The 22,405-nt window shown below is 33.7% G+C and overlaps 3 protein-coding genes across 11 annotated transcripts; 1 reads left to right on the top strand and 2 right to left on the bottom strand.

Moving 5' to 3' along the window:
* The first annotated feature begins 146 nt into the window (after positions 1-146).
* LOC105212777 (chloride intracellular channel exc-4) lies at positions 147-7,888 on the top strand. Of its 2 annotated transcripts, XM_011185030.3 has the most exons (6): positions 167-490; positions 6,407-6,508; positions 6,569-6,733; positions 6,803-7,045; positions 7,115-7,225; positions 7,289-7,888. In XM_011185030.3, the coding sequence occupies exons 1-6, from the start codon at positions 413-415 to the stop codon at positions 7,364-7,366; spliced, it is 777 nt and encodes a 258-aa protein (XP_011183332.1). In that variant the 5' UTR covers positions 167-412; the 3' UTR covers positions 7,367-7,888. The 2 variants fall into 2 exon arrangements, with proteins under 2 accessions (XP_011183331.1, XP_011183332.1); XM_011185029.3 differs by lacking the exons at positions 6,569-6,733; positions 6,803-7,045; positions 7,115-7,225; positions 7,289-7,888 and having other exon boundaries at positions 147-490; positions 4,262-6,494.
* On the bottom strand, positions 7,353-10,282 carry LOC105212778 (mitochondrial coenzyme A diphosphatase NUDT8). 2 transcript variants are annotated; one of them, XM_011185032.3, is made up of 4 exons: positions 10,143-10,282; positions 9,829-10,027; positions 8,913-8,985; positions 7,353-8,842 (listed from the first exon to the last, which is right to left on the bottom strand). In XM_011185032.3, the coding sequence occupies exons 2-4, from the start codon at positions 9,931-9,933 to the stop codon at positions 8,409-8,411; spliced, it is 612 nt and encodes a 203-aa protein (XP_011183334.2). In that variant the 5' UTR covers positions 9,934-10,027; positions 10,143-10,282; the 3' UTR covers positions 7,353-8,408. The 2 variants fall into 2 exon arrangements, with proteins under 2 accessions (XP_011183334.2, XP_011183333.2); XM_011185031.3 differs by having other exon boundaries at positions 9,829-10,188.
* Positions 10,283-11,509: 1,227 nt separating this feature from the next.
* Dagla_1 (uncharacterized) lies at positions 11,510-20,769 on the bottom strand. Of its 7 annotated transcripts, XM_054231937.1 has the most exons (18): positions 20,649-20,749; positions 19,872-20,338; positions 19,487-19,684; positions 18,882-18,976; positions 18,720-18,826; positions 18,544-18,648; positions 18,248-18,349; positions 18,003-18,201; positions 17,635-17,854; positions 17,274-17,473; positions 16,682-17,209; positions 16,446-16,587; positions 16,278-16,382; positions 16,141-16,209; positions 15,811-15,869; positions 15,525-15,548; positions 15,003-15,135; positions 11,510-13,824 (listed from the first exon to the last, which is right to left on the bottom strand). In XM_054231937.1, the coding sequence occupies exons 4-18, from the start codon at positions 18,974-18,976 to the stop codon at positions 11,857-11,859; spliced, it is 4,056 nt and encodes a 1,351-aa protein (XP_054087912.1). In that variant the 5' UTR covers positions 19,487-19,684; positions 19,872-20,338; positions 20,649-20,749; the 3' UTR covers positions 11,510-11,856. The 7 variants fall into 7 exon arrangements, with proteins under 7 accessions (XP_054087912.1, XP_054087910.1, XP_054087913.1 ...); XM_054231935.1 differs by having other exon boundaries at positions 19,872-20,769; XM_011185028.3 differs by having other exon boundaries at positions 11,513-13,824; positions 18,003-18,180; positions 19,872-20,769.
* Between the last annotated feature and the right edge of the window lie 1,636 nt (positions 20,770-22,405).

The raw sequence follows: 22,405 nt of genomic DNA, 5'->3' as shown, positions 1-22,405 counted from the left end.
AAATTAATAGTTAATTAATAGGTCAATTCACTTGAATTCTGAACTACCTATATCAGCAAAGGGCTCAATAAAATTTAAATATTTATTGTGTCTGATGTGCCAAGTTCCACATGACATGTGAATGCAACCGTGTTATCGAAATTTCTTTAAGCCCGCTTGGACTGTATTTTATGAATAGACGAGACCATTACATTACGATTGTGGGTAGAAGTGTGTGAATTCTCCGAATTCAGTTGCAAAATATTTTTTAAGGGATTTAATTTGATATCTGGCTATTAAATTCCTAAAGAGGAACTAATTGTGTTTGACCAGTAATAGAAGAAATTAGGACCAGAACTTGAATAATATTATTTGTGTGTGGGTTACTCTTCAATATAGCTAGTGTGAAAATCATACGTCACGCTTTTCCAAGATGTCGGAAGTTGAGAACAACCAAGAAACCAACGGAACTAGTAATGGTGATGTGCCCGAAATTGAATTGATTATTAAGGTAAGTATTTGAAATAGTATTGAATTGTCGTAAAGTTATTGTGATAATATGAATTCCTTTCTTGGAGGAGATCGCATCTGTTTTTATACCAATTGGGAGTAGATATGTGCGAAATGGTATGTGTGAAATATGTTTGAATGTGATGAATTTTGTTTAAATTGTGCTTATTAATTTGCCACAAGCTTGTGTGATAGTAGCGTTCGTACACTCAACTTATTTGCAGTAGTGGATAAATTTTATTCAAAATCAAAAGATTTTTCGTGTATTTGGAACCTTATTTAGCAATGTACATTAGATTAATTTGATTTATTATAATTGTAAATACATCTATACATACGTTACTTGGTTTTATTTATCTAACATATTCCTCAACAATGTGTGTTATTTTTAATTTTTGTAATATATATACATCCTAAATGATCCTAGCAAAAAAAGCAGTATCTATGATATTTGTGGTGCTCGAAAAACTGGTTTCTCTTTAAGTCTAAAATTTCATATGTCACACTTGATAATGTAGTAAACCGACTGGTTGAGCTTGTGATTGAATGATTCCTCTCTTAAATTAACTTTTGGTGTAAATTTTATATGTTGCGTGTTTTTTGTATTATGCATATGTAGGTACTTAATTCATAAAATGACAGTTCTTCAATAACAATGACTCATTGCAAGCATATAGACCATAGTTTTGGTATATTCTTATATAAACTGCCACAATATATTTTTTATATATATAACCGATCTTATTGCCCTTAATAAACAACTTCATAAAATCATATCTTTTGAGCATACTGTCGTGAGAACGTTCCATAGGCGGGAAATGTTAAGTTGTTAAAATAAATTACGTATTCACAAAAATAATGATAAATGAAGGCAAACATATTCAAAATGAATGAAACATATTCATTCACACATATCTAAAGTAATAAATATTTGTGAATATATGTATGCATGATAATTGTCCAGTCAAATCCCCCCAGCCGATATATATCTTTCGTCAATGAATTATGAAATGGTTATGACTTATATTGAATAAAAATTGAATGTTACAAAATACTGTTATAACTAACTCGAACATACCCTCATATTAATGGTTACCTAATCAATTTCTTACTACAGTAATTTTGTTTTGCCCATATCCAAGATCATACATATGTATACACATACATGCTTCGAATCTTTCCGATAGCGCGGCATAACCACATATTTGTTCTAAAAATTTTCTGAAGTGACACTACATCAACTTTATAAGAAACGTCCTCCATACATTATTTCGATATCTTTGCATTTCTACGTACATACAGATGTACACATAGTATATGTGTCCCATTTTTTTAAATTTGTGTATATGGGTATAAATAAATTTGAGTACAAACCGCAATAGTGAAGTCATCGGTTCCAAATCATACTAACTGTGCAAGACTGTTTCATTTTTTTCTTTCTATGCGACATTGCGTTTATCTTATCAGCGTTATGTAGCATAAGTACAATTAATAATTGAACAGTCGTCACTTTAATATTGTTATTATACTCTCGCAACAAAAGTTGCTAAGAGAGTATTATAGTTATGTTCACATAACGGTTGTTTGTTAGTCATAAAACTAAACGTGTTGGATATAGGGTTATATATATCAAAATGATCAGGGCGACGAGACGAGTCAAAATCCGAATGTATGTCTGTTCGTCCGTCCGTGCAACGGATAAGTTGAGTAAAAATTGAGATATCTTGAAGAAACTTGCTTAAGAGAATGGGCAAAATCGGACCACTCCCACGCCCACAAAATTGCGAAAAACGAAAAAACATAAAGTGTCATAATTAGCATATAATATCAGATACAATGTATGTTGGTGATGAAAATGAGTTTAATCGGTTCTGGAATTACCTCAGCCCTTATATACCATATATGAATATATGGGTAAAAAAAAGATATTTAATTCAAATAACAGATGTTTTAATTTTATAATCCTTTCCCTTTGTATTATAATATCAATTATAAATAAATATAAATAAAGATATAATATTATAAATAAATTTAATCAATACTAAATATACTGATAATTATCTATAAATGTACAGAATCAAAAACAAAAAGGAGTTATAGACAATTTATGCAATAGAGTGACGTATTGATTAGAGATGCGTGACTAAATGAAAATAAATGTTTAGAACCTGAACGTACAGATTAACGCAATATCGCTTACACGAACCGGAGCGTAATTTTTAAGTTTTTATATATTCAAATGGCATACATTTATATAAGACAGTTCTTTCATCATTTTAAGTTCAGATTCCATATTTAAATAACACTATGTAAATATTTGAAGATGGAATCGACTGCCGAATGTGAATAAGAAAACGATCATTTATTCATCTTCTAGTTTTTTACAATGCACAAAATGTGTATATATCAGCAATACCTGTCGACACATACGTTTGTTTTTGGCACATTACAACTTAAACAATGATCGCTAAATATGACGATAACGGCCACTACTTTTATTTGAAGTTTTTTTTTTGCTTTCTTGCCTCTATATATAAATTTATGTGTTTTTTTTCTGTTATTTGTGTGTACAATATATAAAAGTAACATACTCAACATAATCCCAAACAAAAGTTGAAAATTCTCCCGGAAATAAATGCAACCGCCAAATACTCTGATACATTTAGTGAAATACATATATTTGAACGGGAATAGGTTTTCTTTACCAATGAGCATATATGTACGTATGTATGTATGTGTTGTGATCTTGCATATGAGTATATAAATATCTCCGTACATATGCGCGTTTATCGCACAACGTTAAACATTTTCTTTAGATTTATAGAATTGTATTTTTGGCGTGTACACTTCAGTGAAGCACATTTGCATGACATCATCATACTCAATCGACTCTATGTACTCAATAAGAAATTGATGAGTTTAGCAAATATGAAATGTCTAACACAATTGAATTGTTGCACCTATTGAAATTAAGAAAATGTGCGGCTGATCGATGATTTTATAATGAATATATAACAACATATGTATTAAACATATGTGTGTATGTATGTATAATAATATACAATTATACAACAATTGCGTTCAAAATATATGTAAAATGGAATATTTTTCGACAACCGCAAATTTAATGTCAACATGATATACAGAGAACTTCGTAATTTAAATTAGTTCTGTACTTTAAATATTAGCAATTTCTCGTAAAAATTATGCATGTAAATTGTTATTGTCATATATACAAGCTTTTTACGAATGTGACGAAAGTGGATGTGATTTTCATATGTATTGGATTAAAAAAACAAAGTTCAAAAATGCTACTAAAACTTATTGAAATTAACAATAACAATAACAATTATTAATCGCATAATCGCTAAACAGGTCGCTACTAAAATGCTATGAACAATATAAGTTATAATGGAAAGTTTGTAAGGATATCTGTGCAAATCTAAGTAAGGCTAAGAAGCCAACGATGCGATTGAATATTTTAGAGAGACAAGTTAACAAATGAACGAGAATGTGCATATGAATGAGAAATTGGTGTAATAAATTGATCAAAAGTAATTTTTCTTCGTTTGATTGCTTTTGTAAACATTTATACAAACAGATGTACGTTAATTTTGGGGGCGCTTACCAACTATCCCGCATGATACAGTCGAATGAACCGCTTGTAAACGGGGAGTCAATGTAGAAAATTTAATCGTATACTCACAGATATCATATTCATAAGATGTGATCCCCTAATATTATGCTTTCATTATCCTCTGCCCATTTTTAGGAAGAATTTATGCTTGAAAATGAGATAGAAGGGAATGCGAGCGAGCTCAACATCAACGGAGTAACAGGTGGTGATGGTTTGCACGATGTCGACGAGAAAGAAAATATAGTCAAATCAAATTTACAACACATTAAGGAGTGCAAAACAACAAACTCAGAAAAAGTATTCGTTCAACGAAAAGATGCTTTTGCGAAGCACCGCAACGAGTTCTTAGATGGTGTCAATGTTCTTATGCTTACTCATCATGACAATCAACATTTTCAATTCGAATATGTAACCTCGAAACAAGATGAGAACGTGCTGGATACACTCTCCGTAGTTGAACAGCACACAACATGCTATCAAATTGATGAAAAACTTAACAGTGAAAACTTGTCGATAAATCATATGAGTCGAGTTCCATTTGCTCAAAAACATATGGAAGATGAAGTGGTAGTTAAAGGGGAATTTCCGAGTGACAACAACCCAGTAAGCAATATAGATTTTGCCGCAATGGTGGCCGAGGCGTGCGAAGGGATTTTTGATGAAATCGAAAACGACTTGAGAGCATACAGTAACAACAGCGATAATAATGAACAATTTTCCGATTCGGCGTGTCATAGTCAAGCGCGTGTAGTGAAAAGGAAAAAACGAGCGCACAACTCAGAAGCGGTACAACAGGCGGCAAATGCCGTATTGGAAGGCCGTATGAGTTTGGGGGAGGCCGCTAAATGCTATAATGTGGTGCGTTCAACAGTATCTTCAAGAGTGGCCAAACATCCTAAACGTAAAAGAAGAAAATCGAATAAGCAATTAGAAGAGCTCATTTACAGTAAGCTGAAGGCTGGTGTGCAAATTTCGGAAATTTCGCGCTCTTTACATGTTCCCAAGTCAACCGTTCATTTATATAAAACAAGACTGAAAGATAATGGGTTGTTGCCTCCGGTGTGGATTAGGAATGGCAGTAAAGATATGGTGGATCACGGCGTTCAAGAACGACTATTGCAAGCATATCGTGGCCACATTGTAAACGGAATGTCAGTACGATTCGCAGCGGAGTTTTACTCGTTGCCGCTCACAACATTGTGGCGATACATAAAACGGAGGAAAGATCCCACAATGAATGTCGATGATCATCTTACGAAATCTGAAATGGAAGAATGCATTGAGGGTGAAAATTATATTAACAACCCTACAAATGACTTTGAAGATATAGAAATTGAAAAGAACCTGCAAATTAATGAAATGAAATCACATCTATCTCCTGCTTCGTATCCCAAAGATCTGGAACCAGTTATTGAAAAAAAAGAGCAAACGATAGAACAGTCTTTAATAAGTCAATTGTTGGACTAACATATTGTTATTAATTGTATTGGATCTCAGTAGTTGAAATATTTTGTAAAAAAGAAAATTCAATAAATACAACAAAATCAAGAATATTTTGTGGCGATTTTTAGTATACAAGTAGTCTAATTAATTTAGATGCATATTAAACCATATAGTGTAACTTTTAGTCACTCAAAATAATCCAATTGAGTTCAGTATCGGCTAAAGTTGCAAAAACTAAAATAAGTAAGCTTCTTATAAAAATATATTTTCGGACATAATAAAACAGAAATATCACATTTATATGTACACATATACACAGATATGAAAATTTCGTAATTGTAAAAACCAGAACAACGAACGCTTCAAATCGAAATTCTCGTTTGTTTGTTAAGTTGAGATCAAAGTTAACTAATTAAAAAATCGTAGGAGGTATCGGAATAAGATTGTGGACCTTATTGTGCACCAGGTCAAAATTGTTAATAAAAATGTGAGTAAAAAATGCATAGATACTTAATAACTATTGTTAATTATCATTATTTAATTCAGGATCAACAATTCAAGGTGAAAGCGTTGTTTGATTTGTTGAATTCCTTATTGCCAGATTTATGTTTTTTATTGTTGTCCCTTTAACTCTTAAATGTAAAATTTAGCGCTGTTTAGTAGTATGCTGCTTAGACAGGATAGGGGAAGTTGAAAATATATAGTTTTCACATGGGAAGAAATTTACCCTTTACTCAGAACTGAGAATATTGTACACACATAAATACATAGGAAGTTAAACTTAAGCGTATCTTGGAATTTTTTAAAGGATTCTTGATTGATTAATCTATTTCACAGGCCTCCACAATCGATGGCAGGCGAAAGGGTGCTTGCCTTTTTTGCCAGGAATACTTTATGGACTTGTATCTTTTGGCAGAACTTAAAACTATCAGTTTGAAGGTAAATGATTTGACACAATTCCTATCAATTCAATATAAACACACTAGATGCAAATGTTAGGTTACGACAGTAGACATGCAGAAGCCACCACCAGATTTTAGGACCAATTTTGAAGCCACTCATCCACCTATTTTAATTGATAACGGTTTAGCTATCCTAGAAAATGACAAAATTGAACGACACATCATGAAGAATATTCCTGGAGGATACAACCTATTTGTGCAGGTATAATATACATATAAATTTTATTTAAAAATCGTATTATAACCGATTGTTAACTTCGTTTGCTTTCAGGATAAAGAAGTGGCAACGCTGATAGAGAATTTGTACGTTAAGCTCAAACTTATGTTGGTGAAGAAAGATGAGGCGAAAAATAATGCTTTATTGAGTCACTTAAGGAAGATCAATGACCATTTGGCTACTCGAAATACACGTTTTCTAACCGGCGATACTATGTGTTGTTTTGACTGCGAGCTCATGCCACGGTTGCAACATATTCGTGTAGCAGGAAAATATTTTGTGGATTTCGAAATTCCGGTATTGTTGATATTGATATAAAAAACATAACGTATTTGATTTACAATGTGTTAAAATTCGATAATACAGACACATTTCACCGCACTGTGGCGTTACATGTATCACATGTACCAGTTGGATGCCTTCACACAGTCGTGCCCTGCCGATCAGGATATCATAAATCATTATAAGCTACAACAGGTAGGTGTTACAACGTTTTATCAGATGGTCTACACCAACAAATATAAATTATGATAATTTTAGATGCTGAAAATGAAGAAGCATGAGGAACTTGAAACGCCAACATTTACTACTTCCATTCCGATCGATATTACAGAGTAAAGTGACTGTGATGATGAAAAAGAAGTAATCAATATAAACGATTTAGCTTGCGGTCACCTTTATCCACACAGTGTTATTAGGTTCCAAGCCCTGCTTTCAATTATATTCCAATTTAATATACATACCCACACATAACACTTAACAAAGAGTATTTTTTTGTTATTAAAACTATAATTAAAGCGAAGATTATGTATATATATACATATACACATTCTGCTTTGCATTTACAGTATATTTTTTTTTTAATTAAGTATGTTTTGTTCTAAATTGGCAACACACCCTTCATACAAAAATTTTTGAATAATGTTACTAAATGTTGGAGTATATTTTTATTAAACACATTTGTTTTTATGTTTGATTGCGTTGCCAAACTGACACAATAAGTATTGATCATATTTGTATTAGAAAAAAGTAAATAAATAAACGTGCCCGTGTTTTGGAAATGAGAAAAGTTTGCCATCATGATCCAGTAAAATGTAATACGTTAGAAGCGCAAATGTAAACATATGAAACGAAAGTGTACTACGAAATTCCAAAAAAAGTATTTTTTTAATCAAACCACCATGAACAACATACATAAGTGTGTAATATTCATACTCCATAATTTTTATTAAATTAAATACGCGAACATACTTAAAAATAGATAATAGTCGATTTGTATATACAATATATGTATGTATGCGTCATACAAAATAAATAAAATTCGTGCATATACTATTTGATATCAAAATAACAAGAAGACAATTGTGTTTAATTTGAACTGCTGACGGATGTAATGATAGGCTTCTTCATAGAGGTAATACAACTAACTTGAAGTTTGGCATTGCATTGAATGCCACCTAATAAATAATAAATGCGGCTACAAACTCATGTACTTTCCTTGGATATATTGGTAAAACGGACTAACGGACTGCAGATTAAAATGTTTTTACTTTTATCAGATATTTTTATTCATATATACACTTTGACATATACGAATCTTTCTGCAAAGACCAGTAAATATATGTTTTTAACTGTAAAATTGTATTTACAAACATAAGAATTAATGGTGGTGCTTAAAAGGCCAAACAAATTTCACATGGTGCTGTAGCCTCTTCAAATCAAAAGGGATAAGACATCTTAGGAACATGTTTGTTATTAAACCGGTAATGCCCCACACTTTATTATGTCCAACAACGAAATTGGGTGTACTCCACCCTCCTTTAAATTGTGTATGCTTTAATGTTTTTGGATGTATCAGCTCTCTGACGGATATTAGAAATGCCTCTTCAACTTCGTCCGCATTGAGTTTTAGCTCTTTTAAACTAAAATCATTGACCGTGGCCACAACAGGCATGATTGCAGCCGTATGCGGAGGGGTTATGAGATTGCCTGATCCCCAGACATTTACACGATTTCGAGGCAAACCGACTTCTTCCTCCGTTTCGCGCAAGGCACAGTCTATAAAGTCGATGTCTTCAGAATCTTTCAGTCCACCTAAATACATACATATATGAAAAAGAATAGATAAAAAGTTGAAATAAATAACTATGATCTAATAACAAACCGGGAAAGGATATTTGTCGAACATGCCGAGTTAGTCGACTAGAACGTCTGGTGTATAATATTGAAGTTTCACCCTATAAAAGGAAATTTGGAAAGCACAACCACTTTACAGTGGAAAATCAAAATTTATAAAATAGCAACTTATTAAATGAAATTCTAATAATACGAATAAACACAAATAATTCATTATTATACAGGATCTTACGGTAATGACATAATGACATTGTTGAACTGCATATTAATTTTTTTGAATTTAACATTGTTTTAACTTTTTAATTAAATGTCAAATTGAATGAAAATAAAAAATACAAATCCATAATAAGATTATTTTAATAGGATCTACTATCTGTTGCATTATTTTTTAACCACAATAACGACACTTCTCAGTTGTACCAGAATTAGATATAATTTTTTTTTACGAAATAACGACATAATTTATGTTACAACACAAATTGTGAAAAGGTGAATTTGGTTTTCTTTTTAGAAAGAATCACACATTTTGTGTTGGAACTATATTTATGAAAAGTGAATTAAATATTTCATGTTACTTTTTTCAACAATAACCACGACGATATTGATTTATATTTTTCTCAAATAACGACATAAGTCAAAATGGTGACCCATGCCCAAGAAGAAGCATTACTACAATTTATTTGGTTCATTTATGCTCAACATTGTATTTAATATATGTATTACACGCCACTAGATTTGTCAATAAACTGATGTCATTTTTATATGTCTGCTAAATAAGAGACAATTCAAAACTTTAAATCCTGAAAAATCGACTTTTCTGAGTTGTGACACTATTCAAGTAAATGAGCGACATGTACATATGTTTATGTCATAATGGAATTTGAACTTTAACCAAATGTTATTTTAATTTCCATATTGATATCTAGCTGAAGTACTTTCCTTACCTTTTCATCTGTGCAGAGACATATGAGGACAGCGGCGAATGACTTCTCTCGAGTAGATTGCCCCAATTTCATTCCAATTTGTGGTGTTTTCTTCATACATAGCATTGCGCGCTGTTTATTTTCCTCTGAAAGTAAGATTTCCGACCGGAGGAATTTGTCAACATGAATATTTTCATTGTTATGACTGGCAATCCTTGTTCTTGTCGCAGCAAATGCGATAAATGAACGCCGCGTTATTTGAAACATAAAATATTTTGAACAATTTCTAATCAACATTATAAGTATAAAATATTTTAAACAATACTCATATATACCAGCGGTGAAGTGTCGGTGTGTTGTTTCATCAGCTGATTGCTATATTAATAGCCAAGAATGGTAGAATAGGCAACAGAAGAATTGTCAAATGGAAAACGGAAATGTGAAACCAAGTTGTATAATGTACAGATAAAATATCACAATGAACGTAATTCTTAACATCTTCATTAATAAAATGATCCAATATAATAATGCATATTTATAAATAAAATTATATGTTTTGTTACAAAACGTTCGCCATTTTGCCAACTTTTTTGTTGGTTGGAAAAATGAAAAAAATGATTTATATACGACTTTTTTGTACTATTGTTGTTTAATTCCGCCATTGCGGACTTCTTTTTCAAGTTAATACATTTTTCACTTAGAATTTTAAATAATAATTAAGCACTAGCCTTGACTTCAGCTCTTTGTTTTGTTTTTATTGTTTTGTAAACGCCTGTCGTAATCTTGTCTTCTATCATTCTTGATTAAATACTATTTTTAATTTTACCACTTTCATATTAGATAATTCATATTAAAAAGCATAGAATAGAATAAATAAACCTTAATGAATATCAACATCGGTTGTTCCCTAATTCTGTGATGACACTTTGCATTCTGGCCATATTTGGCAACCCTTCATAGAAATTTTGTTCAGAATTAGTTCGGTTCTTCTGATGTACATATCCATGAAAGTGGGTCATACCTTGGATGTATTTAACTTTACACACATTCATTTCGACATGTTTAATTTCCGTTAGAAGAATCCTGGAACCATTCCCTTTACTCTTTAACTGAATGGTTATGGTACATACATATGTATGTGTGCGTATGTCTAGAAAATACGTTACGATGCCACAATACAAATTTTCATTTACTACCGTGTTTCTTTGTCTGAGGTGGCATTTCAATAAAACTCTCCAATATTCCATACATCTCTTTTGAAATAACTTGTAAAATTGGCGCGCGTATACAAGGAATACTTTTTTTATCATTCCTGACATCCTTTCTTTTTCGTGTTTTTTATACTCCCGAAATATATTATTCGCCTAACGGTTGTTTGAAACACCTATTAATAATCGAGAGTTATGAATACCCAAAGGATCAAAATTAGGAGACTACTTGAATTCGGATATCCGTCCATCCGCACAAGCGATAACTTGAGTAGGCATACTGTTGTTACGCTGTGAGAAGGTTTGTACTGCGAAATTGGATCATTGCCATGCCCACAAAATTCGAATAGGTGACCACAATAACAATACCAATATGATATTTTTTTTAATCTACATACATACATAATAATTGCAACCAAACGAAGATACAAACACGAAAATGCAATTCTTTCTCAATATCAAAATGTCTTTAGCCCACAACTTGAGGATACTTTATTCGTCAATCGTAGGTTCTAACACATCGAATTTTACAATAAAACAGTTTTATATTAATTGTGATCACAGTTGTATAGATGGTTTATATTGCACTTCGTTCCTTACAATGCACAAATGTTGATGAATCATGAATTCACCACAATTGGACCAATTCCCAGCTGCGGGTGGCGAATACAAATTTCATTTGGAGTCTTTTGTACAAGATGTTGGCATGTAAACGATATTATATGTATGTAACACGTGCAAGTGAACTCAATAAATACTCTATAGTATATACCTATATACTATGTACTTATGTATGTAAACTTACTAACTAAGCTTTTTACTTTGGTATTTGTTACAGACTTCAGACACTACTTTCTTCACTACAGGTTATTGGAAGCATTGTATTGGGGCTTTCACTAGGGGAGTTCGAAGAATATTTAGATTTCAACTGGTTGGACTTCCTTTGTAATTCGGAGTGTGAGGATAATTTCGTTTCAGTGCCTGTTGTTGTTTTCGCATTTATCATCTCATTACTAGAACATGTTGGCAGTCTCGCTCTCGAAACATTATAACTGGAGGCCGCAGGGTAGACTGCTGCTTTGCGTTTGTTAGATTTCTCTCCCAATTGTGCTACCAGTGGGAAATCCTCGGTGCGTGTAAATATAAAATCCTCGGACGACAGCCGTTTTCGTATACGACCACCAATCGTTTCGCGTTTTATTTGCTTCGTAGGAACATTAGTACTTGAGGAACACGTAGGAATGTCACAGTCATCGAGCGTTTGGGCAGAGTTGTATTCCGCCGGATATGACACAGATTCGAACAAGGGAAAATGTGACTCGAGAACACCCGGTCTTATGATGATTGCTTCCTCAGGAACACTTTGGCACTCCAAACTACCTTTATCGGCGGAATTGCAACAATATATCAATTTACCAGGTGTCGAGAATTTTTCGATAGAAGAATTGGCACTATAAAAAGTCGTATCAGCCGATCCACAGTTCATGCGCTCGTTCAAAGCACCCATTAGGGATTGGTTTTGTTCAAAGATCAGCGAGTGATTATCCTTATCTTCGGCCGCTTCAACATCATTCAGAATTTCGCTATCACTGAAGGTTAACTTTTTTGCTGTATGATCAGTTGGTTTTGGGTCTATTGCATCAATATTTAAGGGATCTGCTGATTTTGAGCCCTGTATTGGTTGGAGCACATTATTTCCAATTGAGTCATGAACGGTGTTGGTGTCTTGTTTGGAAGAAAGTCTACTGAGACTTTGCACTGATTCGTAGCTATCATCGCTAGAATCAAAGCTGGACTTTTGATTGTTATTTTTGCTATGGATGCCGTCAAATATGGGCGGTAATGTTACAAACACCCGACCCATGCGTTTATATTGATCGACATTTCGACTGTCATCTGCACAATTCGCAAGATTCTCACTGAATTTCGGTGCTCGCCTCATTATCTTTGGTGTATGCAATTGCGATTCGAATATGCCTTCTAGCATGGTCCGACCGTTCATATTATCAACGCCCAGATTTAAATTATGGAAATATAGTTCAATGCTATTGGCCAAGCTAATAGGAGCACTTGTGCGGGATGATATGCTGGAAATTTCAGATAATGTTTCCGGACTAGCTAAAGGCGCCAAACCTAGCACATCATCATGCATCGAATCGATTGGTCCGGACACATCTGAAGCTCTTCGCAATGCTGTTATGGGTAAATTACGCTTCCGTTTCTCGGTACGTACCGAGTATTGACGATATATCAGCCCTTTGGAGACATGTGATGAAGGCATGAATTTCATCGCATTAGAATCAGAATCAATATTGAAAGCTACAGACTTTAGGGGCTGTACGGGCAATGGATCTCGATCATTTATAATCACCGTAGCAGTTTCGCTTGGTACGGAGGGACTTCGGCGAGTTACTGTTGTTATGCTCTCATCTACTGACATATCGTACAGAGCCGAGCTTAACTGACTTCGACCTACAATGCTACCAGCAATCGACGATGTTTTACTTGAATTTAGGCCACCGAACGTGGCTATGTCAAATGGAACTTGTAAGTTGGCAAAAGATGTTTCGTGACAGATTTTGTGGTGTGCTGTTGGCGTTAAATTAATAGAACTGCTTATATTAGGATATGAGTTGTGCGGAAGTCGCTTAAGGTTACCCTCCGGTTTTAAAACGCTGATTGGATCGATGGAACCTATAGGAGATATGCGATCGACATCGAAGTCATAATGGTTGAAGTCGTTGGATAATGTGGAGAATGCATTTGATGTCTGACGCTGCGGTTTCCGTGGTCCACTTGCAGTTACAACCTACAACAATAAACGATTGATTTCTTCAGCATATATTTTCTTTTACCAAATACAAAATTAACTATGGAAAAACTGAAAAATGCGCTGAAATCGTGAACAATTATACACAAACAAACTATTTTTAAATGTGTGTATTATGATAAATTGAACAATGGATCGCATCGTATCTGCAGTTGAGTTGAAAAAATTATATTTGTGTCCTGAAATCTAGTCAAGGAAGAAATCTAGTCGTAAGTTGTACATTATGTCTAAGATTCCGCCAAAGTCAATCGATATATTTAAAACATATTGTAGATATATTTAATAGTTTAAGTTGTATAGTGTTTTTGCTCCATAGTCAAACCAGAGCTTGGTTGATTCTCTTTTAAGTAGTAAGAAGCTGGTTTACTATTTCTGAACGAAAGATGACAATTTCCCATAGCCATCCGTTTAGATGTTTTTGTCATCTGGAATGACAGAGTCAATAATGCCATATGCATCGTCATAAAAGGGAGAATGACATGAGACAACATATAGACACTTTTGAATTTGTAGGAATATGTTGACAATTTTTCCGCAATTTTCTTTCAACGATCCCAGGAGAAAGTTGTTTTTGTAGGATCGTGTTGCTTTGAGCCTTATTATAAATCAAATGAAAGTATGTACACACTTACGCATGGTTATATAACTTGTAGAACATTAATGAGAAAGAAAAAGACATATGTAAATAAATGAACAAAACACATTTGTGTGCAATTTTATTATTAAACTAATTAAGTGAATAATAAAATGTAATAAATTGTCAGAATTGAATAAATAAGTAAAAACACATAGCGTAAAATTAAAAGCGCTGGTCAATTAAAATTATCGAACATAATACATTAGTCTTTAATTTTTCAGATAAAGCTTCCAAATAAAAAGTTAATTAAAATATGGACAATATACATTTTTATACATATACTATTCGGTTCTTAATATACAAAATTAAATGAAAGTCGTAAGAGCATATACATACATACATACATATATTTTTAAAATAGATAACAAGATGCCAAAGAAACAATCTGACTATAAGGACTAAAAACAAACATAGGCAAGCTTTGAATTCTTTTTCAAGAAAACTAAAAAACTAATTGTGATGTCTAAGACTCAGTACTATTTAACGATGAATAACTACCATCGGTAGTGCCGGCGATTACCTTTTTGAGCGCCGCAAGCACTTTGTCGGGCATATGATCCTGCAACATAACGGGAGAAATGAGTACTTCATCAAAATCGTATGTGTCGGCCCAGATCGCCTGATAGACTGGTTCATGGCTCTTTAGAACACTTCTGCAATCATAAAAGGAATGAATATACTCAAATGAAAATGAGACGAAATTTATCTAGTTTATGTTACAGTTATGTTCACACTAGGCTCATGCGAATTAATCTCACAACTGGTTCCCTAATATACTGAAAATCGTGCATATCGTCATAGATTAAATAAAAAAAAATTGCGAGAAATAGCACCAATAAAATTAAATAGTCATTAGAAACAAATCTTATATATATATATGTATATGTGTACTTGTATGTATCTTTGTTCAATTATTTATCACATATAGGGGCTATATGTATTTATATGGAGATCATGCTAAACTTGTTGCTCATGCAATCATATGATAAAAGTTTAATGCTAGTATAAAGATTTTGCTAGTTTTTGATATAGAAATGCCTACCTCCAACCGCTGTCGTACTTTTGCCTGAAATATTAATAAATTTTATTGAAACCCCTTGATAATCAAATGTGGCATACAAATACTTAAGCAATAACAAAACTCATATCCTTAATATTATACTCTTTGAAAACTAGTTCGACATATTTGGTGATAAGTGGTCTTCAATATATAAAATAAATGGGTTGTACAAATGCAAATTTTGTAGGATGCTAAGATCGTTTAAAACATTCCCTTTATCTGTGTGTATATTCTTTATTCGATTTACGGTAAATAAATATGAACTTACTCTTCTGGTTTAGGATGATGACGAACTATGTGAATTATTCGGCCAGGTGGGTAGAGAGGCTGCAAATTATGGAAGTGTATACAAAAGATGTTTTGAAAAATTTTACTGAATTGAAATTAGTGGTCAATCGTGCTTAACTGGATTTGTCTTATATTTTTATTGCAATTTATTTACCTCAGTGGATAGGAATTAAATGTGAATGTGTGAACACGCGTTATATTAATAGACGAAAGTATTATACTCTGTGCAAAATGTTGCAAAAAGACGATATTCATATATGGGCTTCCTTAAGCACGATCGACTATTATATATATTTATATATAAGTTTACCTGATGTAATGTCAAAGCAATGGAGCTATCTGTAGGATGTGCGCTTGTGGAACGTGCTGAGTCTCTTTGCTGGAAGATCAAAAGGTAAAATAAATTAAGAGCACATACCTATGTATATAAATTTAAGTGTAACATACTTCCTGATATTGATTGATATGAGTATCTTTCCCGGACATCTCAACAACCGATGTTGGCTCAGGTCCACATCCACAGCAGATGACAGAACAGGAAATTGTTTTCCACTGGTGCGCAAATTATGTTTACATTTGAGAATTGGTTAAAAGCATTAACTTTGATTAACTTACTTTGGGATCAACACTTCTCTGGATTGCGTTTATCAGGTCGGCACGCAAAGCTTCCATTTGGTGTAACCCAATGCGAGGTACGACATCTTTCCCCAACACAACGGATGTGATGAACGATTTGGTATATTCTACCGCTGGCATGCTTTAGAATATTTAATGGCAATTTAATAAGTAAATTTGGCTTACGAATATCTAATGAGAACTTTATTTTGATGCAGTTCATAAAAGTGGCATACCTTAGCAGACCGCCTGGGGGTGAGTAGCTAAAGCACTGCAATGACGGATAGTCAGCCTTCATTAGAATGGCTAAAATAGCCGCAGTTCCGGCGCCCAGAGAATGGCCCACTAAGACCAAACCAAATGAATTGGTTTCCCTATCACGATTATGGCTTAGTGCACGTTCTATAAGTCCTTCTTCCTCTAATTTATTTTTAATGTAAATTGCTGCCTGCACCATGCCTTTGTGGCCAAGCCAGTCATCGCGCGGTGGGGAGAGCGGCAATACCTCCCCCTCGGCGTTTAAGTCGGTGAGTATATCCTTCATGCTTAGCGTACCACGTATGCTGACCACAATCTTTTTCTGAGTGTAGTCCACAGCCACAAAGAACGGTGTCTCACCGACATCAACATGATACGTGGCGTAAATGATTTCTACATCACCAACTTGGAGAGTCTTCTTTAGGGCGGCATAATTACAAAAACAACAGTTATCTTCAATAACAGATGGCGTTTCAGTTTGGGGACGGCAACAACATGTAAAGCATCTAAAATCAAAATGACCAATATTCAATGATAAGTATGCCAACTAAGAAGCTCTATTTCACTCACTTTAATTCAGGCAATAAGTTGTACATTTTCGAGCGGTTTATTATGAAGTACATCGGCCAGCCGTAAGCGCCCTGAGCAAAATACATATAGTGTATAACTGTTTGGAAGAAATCGTAGTTTTTTGCATCATTCAGTGCGAGAAACTGCGTGCGGTCGGTGATGGGAACGCCACTCAAGAATTCATATGTGCCATTTTTTCTCTGAAATAAAAAAATAATAGACATACAAGCATTTTAATCAACATACTTTACGAGATTAAGTTTTTAACTAGGCATTTGGCCGAAGAAAGAATAAATTTGTATTATTGCAGTTCAACTTATTCTGTTGATTGTTATGGATGAAAGTCTTTATATGTATTAACCTGCCGGACAACAGCTTCGCGTTCTATCTTCTGAAATTTTCGCAATAGCACCAGACCGGCGACAACATCCGAGGGCACCACATCAAGCTCTCGAAAGAAATCACTCAGTAATCGGGCTATATCGGTGAAGGAGTTTCGATTACGATCCGTTCCACCCATACAACAGAATAATAAACGGCATCGATGATCCCAACTGTCTTGGTAAGCGCGCATCACTTTTCTGTAAAACATTCATCCATTAGAATATTTACGATATAGGAATATTTATTGATATTCTCCAAAAATGTTTGTGTGTAAGTACATACATACAATTGTATGTATATGTATACAATTTTGTATATGTATTATACATATTTAAACGTACTAACCGTTGACGCCAATTGCGATTCATACTGCCACTGCGCTTGTAATTGAAACGAGATTCAGTCTCCCTCATTGACCTTTGATATTTCTTCATTTTGACCCAAGAACGTCCCGCTGCATCGAATGTGCACCAAATCGTAATGAGAGTTATAAACACCAAAGCCCAGTTGCAAATTACTATGGCTGCAAATATTTTGAAATGAACTACTTGGAAATAGCGAAAATTGTTCTCATAAAATACTGTAATTACCCATGAAAATTTTCTTGGCCTCATCGATGGGCGCGTCAACGTAATAGTTTGTTAACCATATTGTACTTAACACTAACCATGTAATATCAAAAAATATCACCACTGCGGAGAGAGAGAGAAAAAGGTAATAAGTGCGCGATATTTAACATATATACATAGTAACATAACATATATACATAGTAAATGCCTTAAGATATTTTTGAAAGAATTTTTGGTAATATTTGGTTCTTAAACCAGCCATCATGAGACCCACAGCCAATAAGGGAGAGCCATGTAAATGATAAATGTGCACTTACTGCTTTTTAAATATATCCAAAAATTGATCGTTGTTCGTGCGGCAGAGTCCAATATACTACCACGCATAGATATAATGCATATGCCTGCCTCAACGCAAACTGAACCTGGAAAATATTAAAAAATTATGTATTAAAGTTCTTCTACTGCCGAAATTTTTAAATATTTATATATTTACCAATTAATATTGCCAAATAGCATATCTGGAGATAGAATAGTAACTTCACGTTCAAAATTGCAAGATCATACTCCAGGACCAATAATGATATTAGCACAATTACAAAGCTTTGAGAAGAATAAAGTTGTTAAATCCATTGGCCGGACGTCTTTATTAACTTACCATATAAGGTGTGCAGTTAACAAAAAAGCTCCAGGTACTACGAGATCGTCTGAGCCCACCGACCAACGGCGTCGGAAAACAACAAGTCCAGGCATCTTGGCGGCGTTACAGAAAACAGTATAATTTTCAGATTTTTTATATTTTTATTGATATACTTAAGTAAATATCATATACATATAATATATTATAAAAAAACATTCATAAAAATATCATTCATTTACATGAATAGTGACATAACTCAAAAGACACGATTTTTGAGTTGAGTATGCAGAATGAATGAATGATTTCTTACGTTGAGTGTCTTTTGTGAAACCGGAACCACTTTCGACGTGTGTGGAATTTTTGAAGATTGAGATAAAGTTTGTCATACTCAATGTTGTTTAGATTTGCATCTGAGAGACCAATTTGTGTAACTGGGTCTAGTACTTATAATTCAAGTTTACTCGTTGTTTACTTTGCAGTACTGTATTCATATACATATGTATATTGTATTGAAATATTCACAAAAACAAAAATATACATACTTATACTTATGCATATATGTACATACATGTAAACTTAAATGTGTCATATATCACTAAATGTAGCATTAAATGAGAAACTACCTTTGAATGTTTTTAATAATAATCAACTGTTATTGGCGGTAATAGAAGAAGTCAGTGTGATGCAGACAGATTGAACGGTAAACCTGAAAACGCCGCCATTGGGCCTCCATCCGTTTTAGCCGCAGAATCGTGCGTCGTATCCCTCAACGTGATTTCCTCTTTAGCTTACGACAGTTGCTCTTTAACTCAATGTGAATTCTTTAATTATAACGTAATTGTTCATTGAGGTCATAAATTTTGAATTAATATACAATATTTTATATAAAAAGTAATTGAGCGATTCTTACTATACATATTCATTAAAACATATGTATATTACATATTCCTATATACATTTGTACATATGTACATGTAGGTGTATGTATATATGTAGGTGCATATGTACCTGGGTATGATTAGAAATATAGGACGAACCGGCGGCATATAAACTTTGGATCAGTCACTGGCATACATATGTACATACATATGTATATGTATGCATCACTTCACTTCTTTCGTCCGACGCCAATACAAGCAGCAGTAGGCCAATGCTGGGCTTCGATCGATAAATGCACCAATTCGAATTTGAGGAGCACGTTTCGGAGTAATCTGACGACGCCACAATTCACATATTCACATTTTGTATAAAACTTTGTTAACAACCACTCATTTAAACCAACGAATTTGTTTCGATTTGGTTAACTTAACTATACATATAATACTTATATGCTTTAATTTTTTGTTATTTTTTATTGTTATATATTTGTACTATGCATATAAACATACGAGTATGTAAACATGTGTACACACATGCGTGTCCATAGCTTTTATCACTGCCAGATTTTCGCTACATTCACTTTTGCAACGCGCTTGCTACAACAAACGTACGGCATTGTATATAATTCGGTGACGGCGACGTCGACGTCGACGGCGGTGTCATCTTCAGCGTCAACGCTAACGTCACGAGCTGGAGCATTGGCGAAAGCGGCCAAACATTAATGTGTCGATGGCCAGCAAGCATTTACTCGACATATACACATTACTTCTTTAAAAATTTGCACTTAGATTCTCACACCAAAAATCCTCCAAACTTTTGGCTATAATAAACACTTCAAATGTGTGCCTTTTGTATTTGTTGGCTAAATAAATTTATTTATTTCATTATTAAGAAAATACTACTAACAATAGATCCCGCACGAAAATTAAAAGTAAATCCAAAGCACAAGCCATAGAAATACAACAGTCCACAATTTGCACATCCACTCTCTTCGTTAACACAATCGGCAATGATATGGAATGTAAAGTGAAATTGTGCTCTACTCACAGATACCCTTGGCTGCAAATGTTCACATAAACATTCTCTCTACCTGCTCAATAAACACAACATTTCACCAGAGAAAACGTATCTTTTAACATTTGCACTTTCTCATTTCATTCATGTACTCCGGCATAAGGTTTGTAACTCAAATATTTTCGAGATAATATTGACTAAATGAATTTGAATAGCCTTGTGATTTTTAACTCAATCAAAATTGTTTTATACAGTCTATGTCTATGTAATAACAATAATTTAACGAGTTAATTAATATGAGCATGTTATTGAGCATATATGTAAATAAATAATATTTCGGGATCCGGTATTGCATTCTCTATACGAGTTATTAGTTACAAAAATTTAGGTTGCCATACTTTTACGACTTTGAAAAATATTCCACAGAATCGAGTCATAAATAAGTGCCATAAATAAGTGAAATTGTAGGCATAGAAATATAACTCTTTTATTCTTACTTTGTACTGACAAAGAAAAAATAATATTAACCGTGTGCTATGGCCTTTCCATTTTCTTTCTTTCTAATGTTTCCATCATCTTAGTGCGAAAAATGCATTCTTATTTTATGATATCCATCAATCAAGTAGTTCTTTTGAACGGCATCCTACGAATGCCTAGTTTACTGTTTTATTGATATAACTTTTTAATTTTATTCTGTAAGTGATAAGCCAGTTAATGGCGCTCCCCAGGAACAAACTGAGACAATTGGTGGCATTCTATATCGGCCACTGCAGACTACGGTGTCATCTGCACAAACTGGGAATCCACTCGGCAGATCATTGCCGATTCTGTGATTCGGAGGCGGAGACACCAGAGCACTTACTCCTTGACTGCCCGGCGATCGCGAAGGAAAGAGGACAGACAATTGGGGCTCTACATCCCCAAAGAGGAAGTATTGCATGCATCAGCCCTGCAACACTGTTAAGATTTCTTAACGTGACGGGGTTGGAGGGGGTGCTGTGATAACTGGAGAGGGTACAATAGACCTTAGGTCGCGGGGCAATCCTCACTATATAATCTAATCTAATCGAAGCGATAAGCCAATACTGAAATAACTCAAAGTTATCAAAGGTAAGCAAAATCAAAAGTGACAAGAGGAAATGTCCTTTTTACCATTTGAAATAATGAACTTATAACAACGAAATATATGTACGCATACATATCCTAGATTTCGGTTAGAAATATACCAAATTCACTCTGGTTCAAAAGGGATCAAACAGAGACTTAAATGTTCAGTTAGCTTTACCCATATTGTCGGCAATTATTTTGTGTCCCCGATAAGCGAAGTAAAGAAACCTTTGTAAAGTCATTTACCTAATCTCCTCGTTCTCAACTATTATTTGATCATGTCGTTATCGATTTAGTCTCGTAACTATAATGTGTTTTAACTACGAAATAATTGAATAATAAAATTCTTTTCAGCGGAGTTCCAGGAATTTTAGTTAGTATAAGCTATGAAAAATCTAGATGGAAAAGTTTGTTCTAAGATTTTACCTTCCCAATTAAAAATACATATTTACATCAAATTGGATGGTTCCAAATACGAAAGCATTTTTATTTGTTGCCTACTAATGTGTGTTTGCATTTAAATTTAAATATGGTAAATTTAC

Source organism: Zeugodacus cucurbitae, chromosome 5 (genome assembly GCF_028554725.1).
Source record: "Zeugodacus cucurbitae isolate PBARC_wt_2022May chromosome 5, idZeuCucr1.2, whole genome shotgun sequence".
Lineage (NCBI taxonomy): Eukaryota > Metazoa > Arthropoda > Insecta > Diptera > Tephritidae > Zeugodacus > Zeugodacus cucurbitae.
The sequence above is the reverse complement of the archived record's forward strand: the minus strand, read 5'-3'. Positions and strand labels throughout refer to the sequence as shown.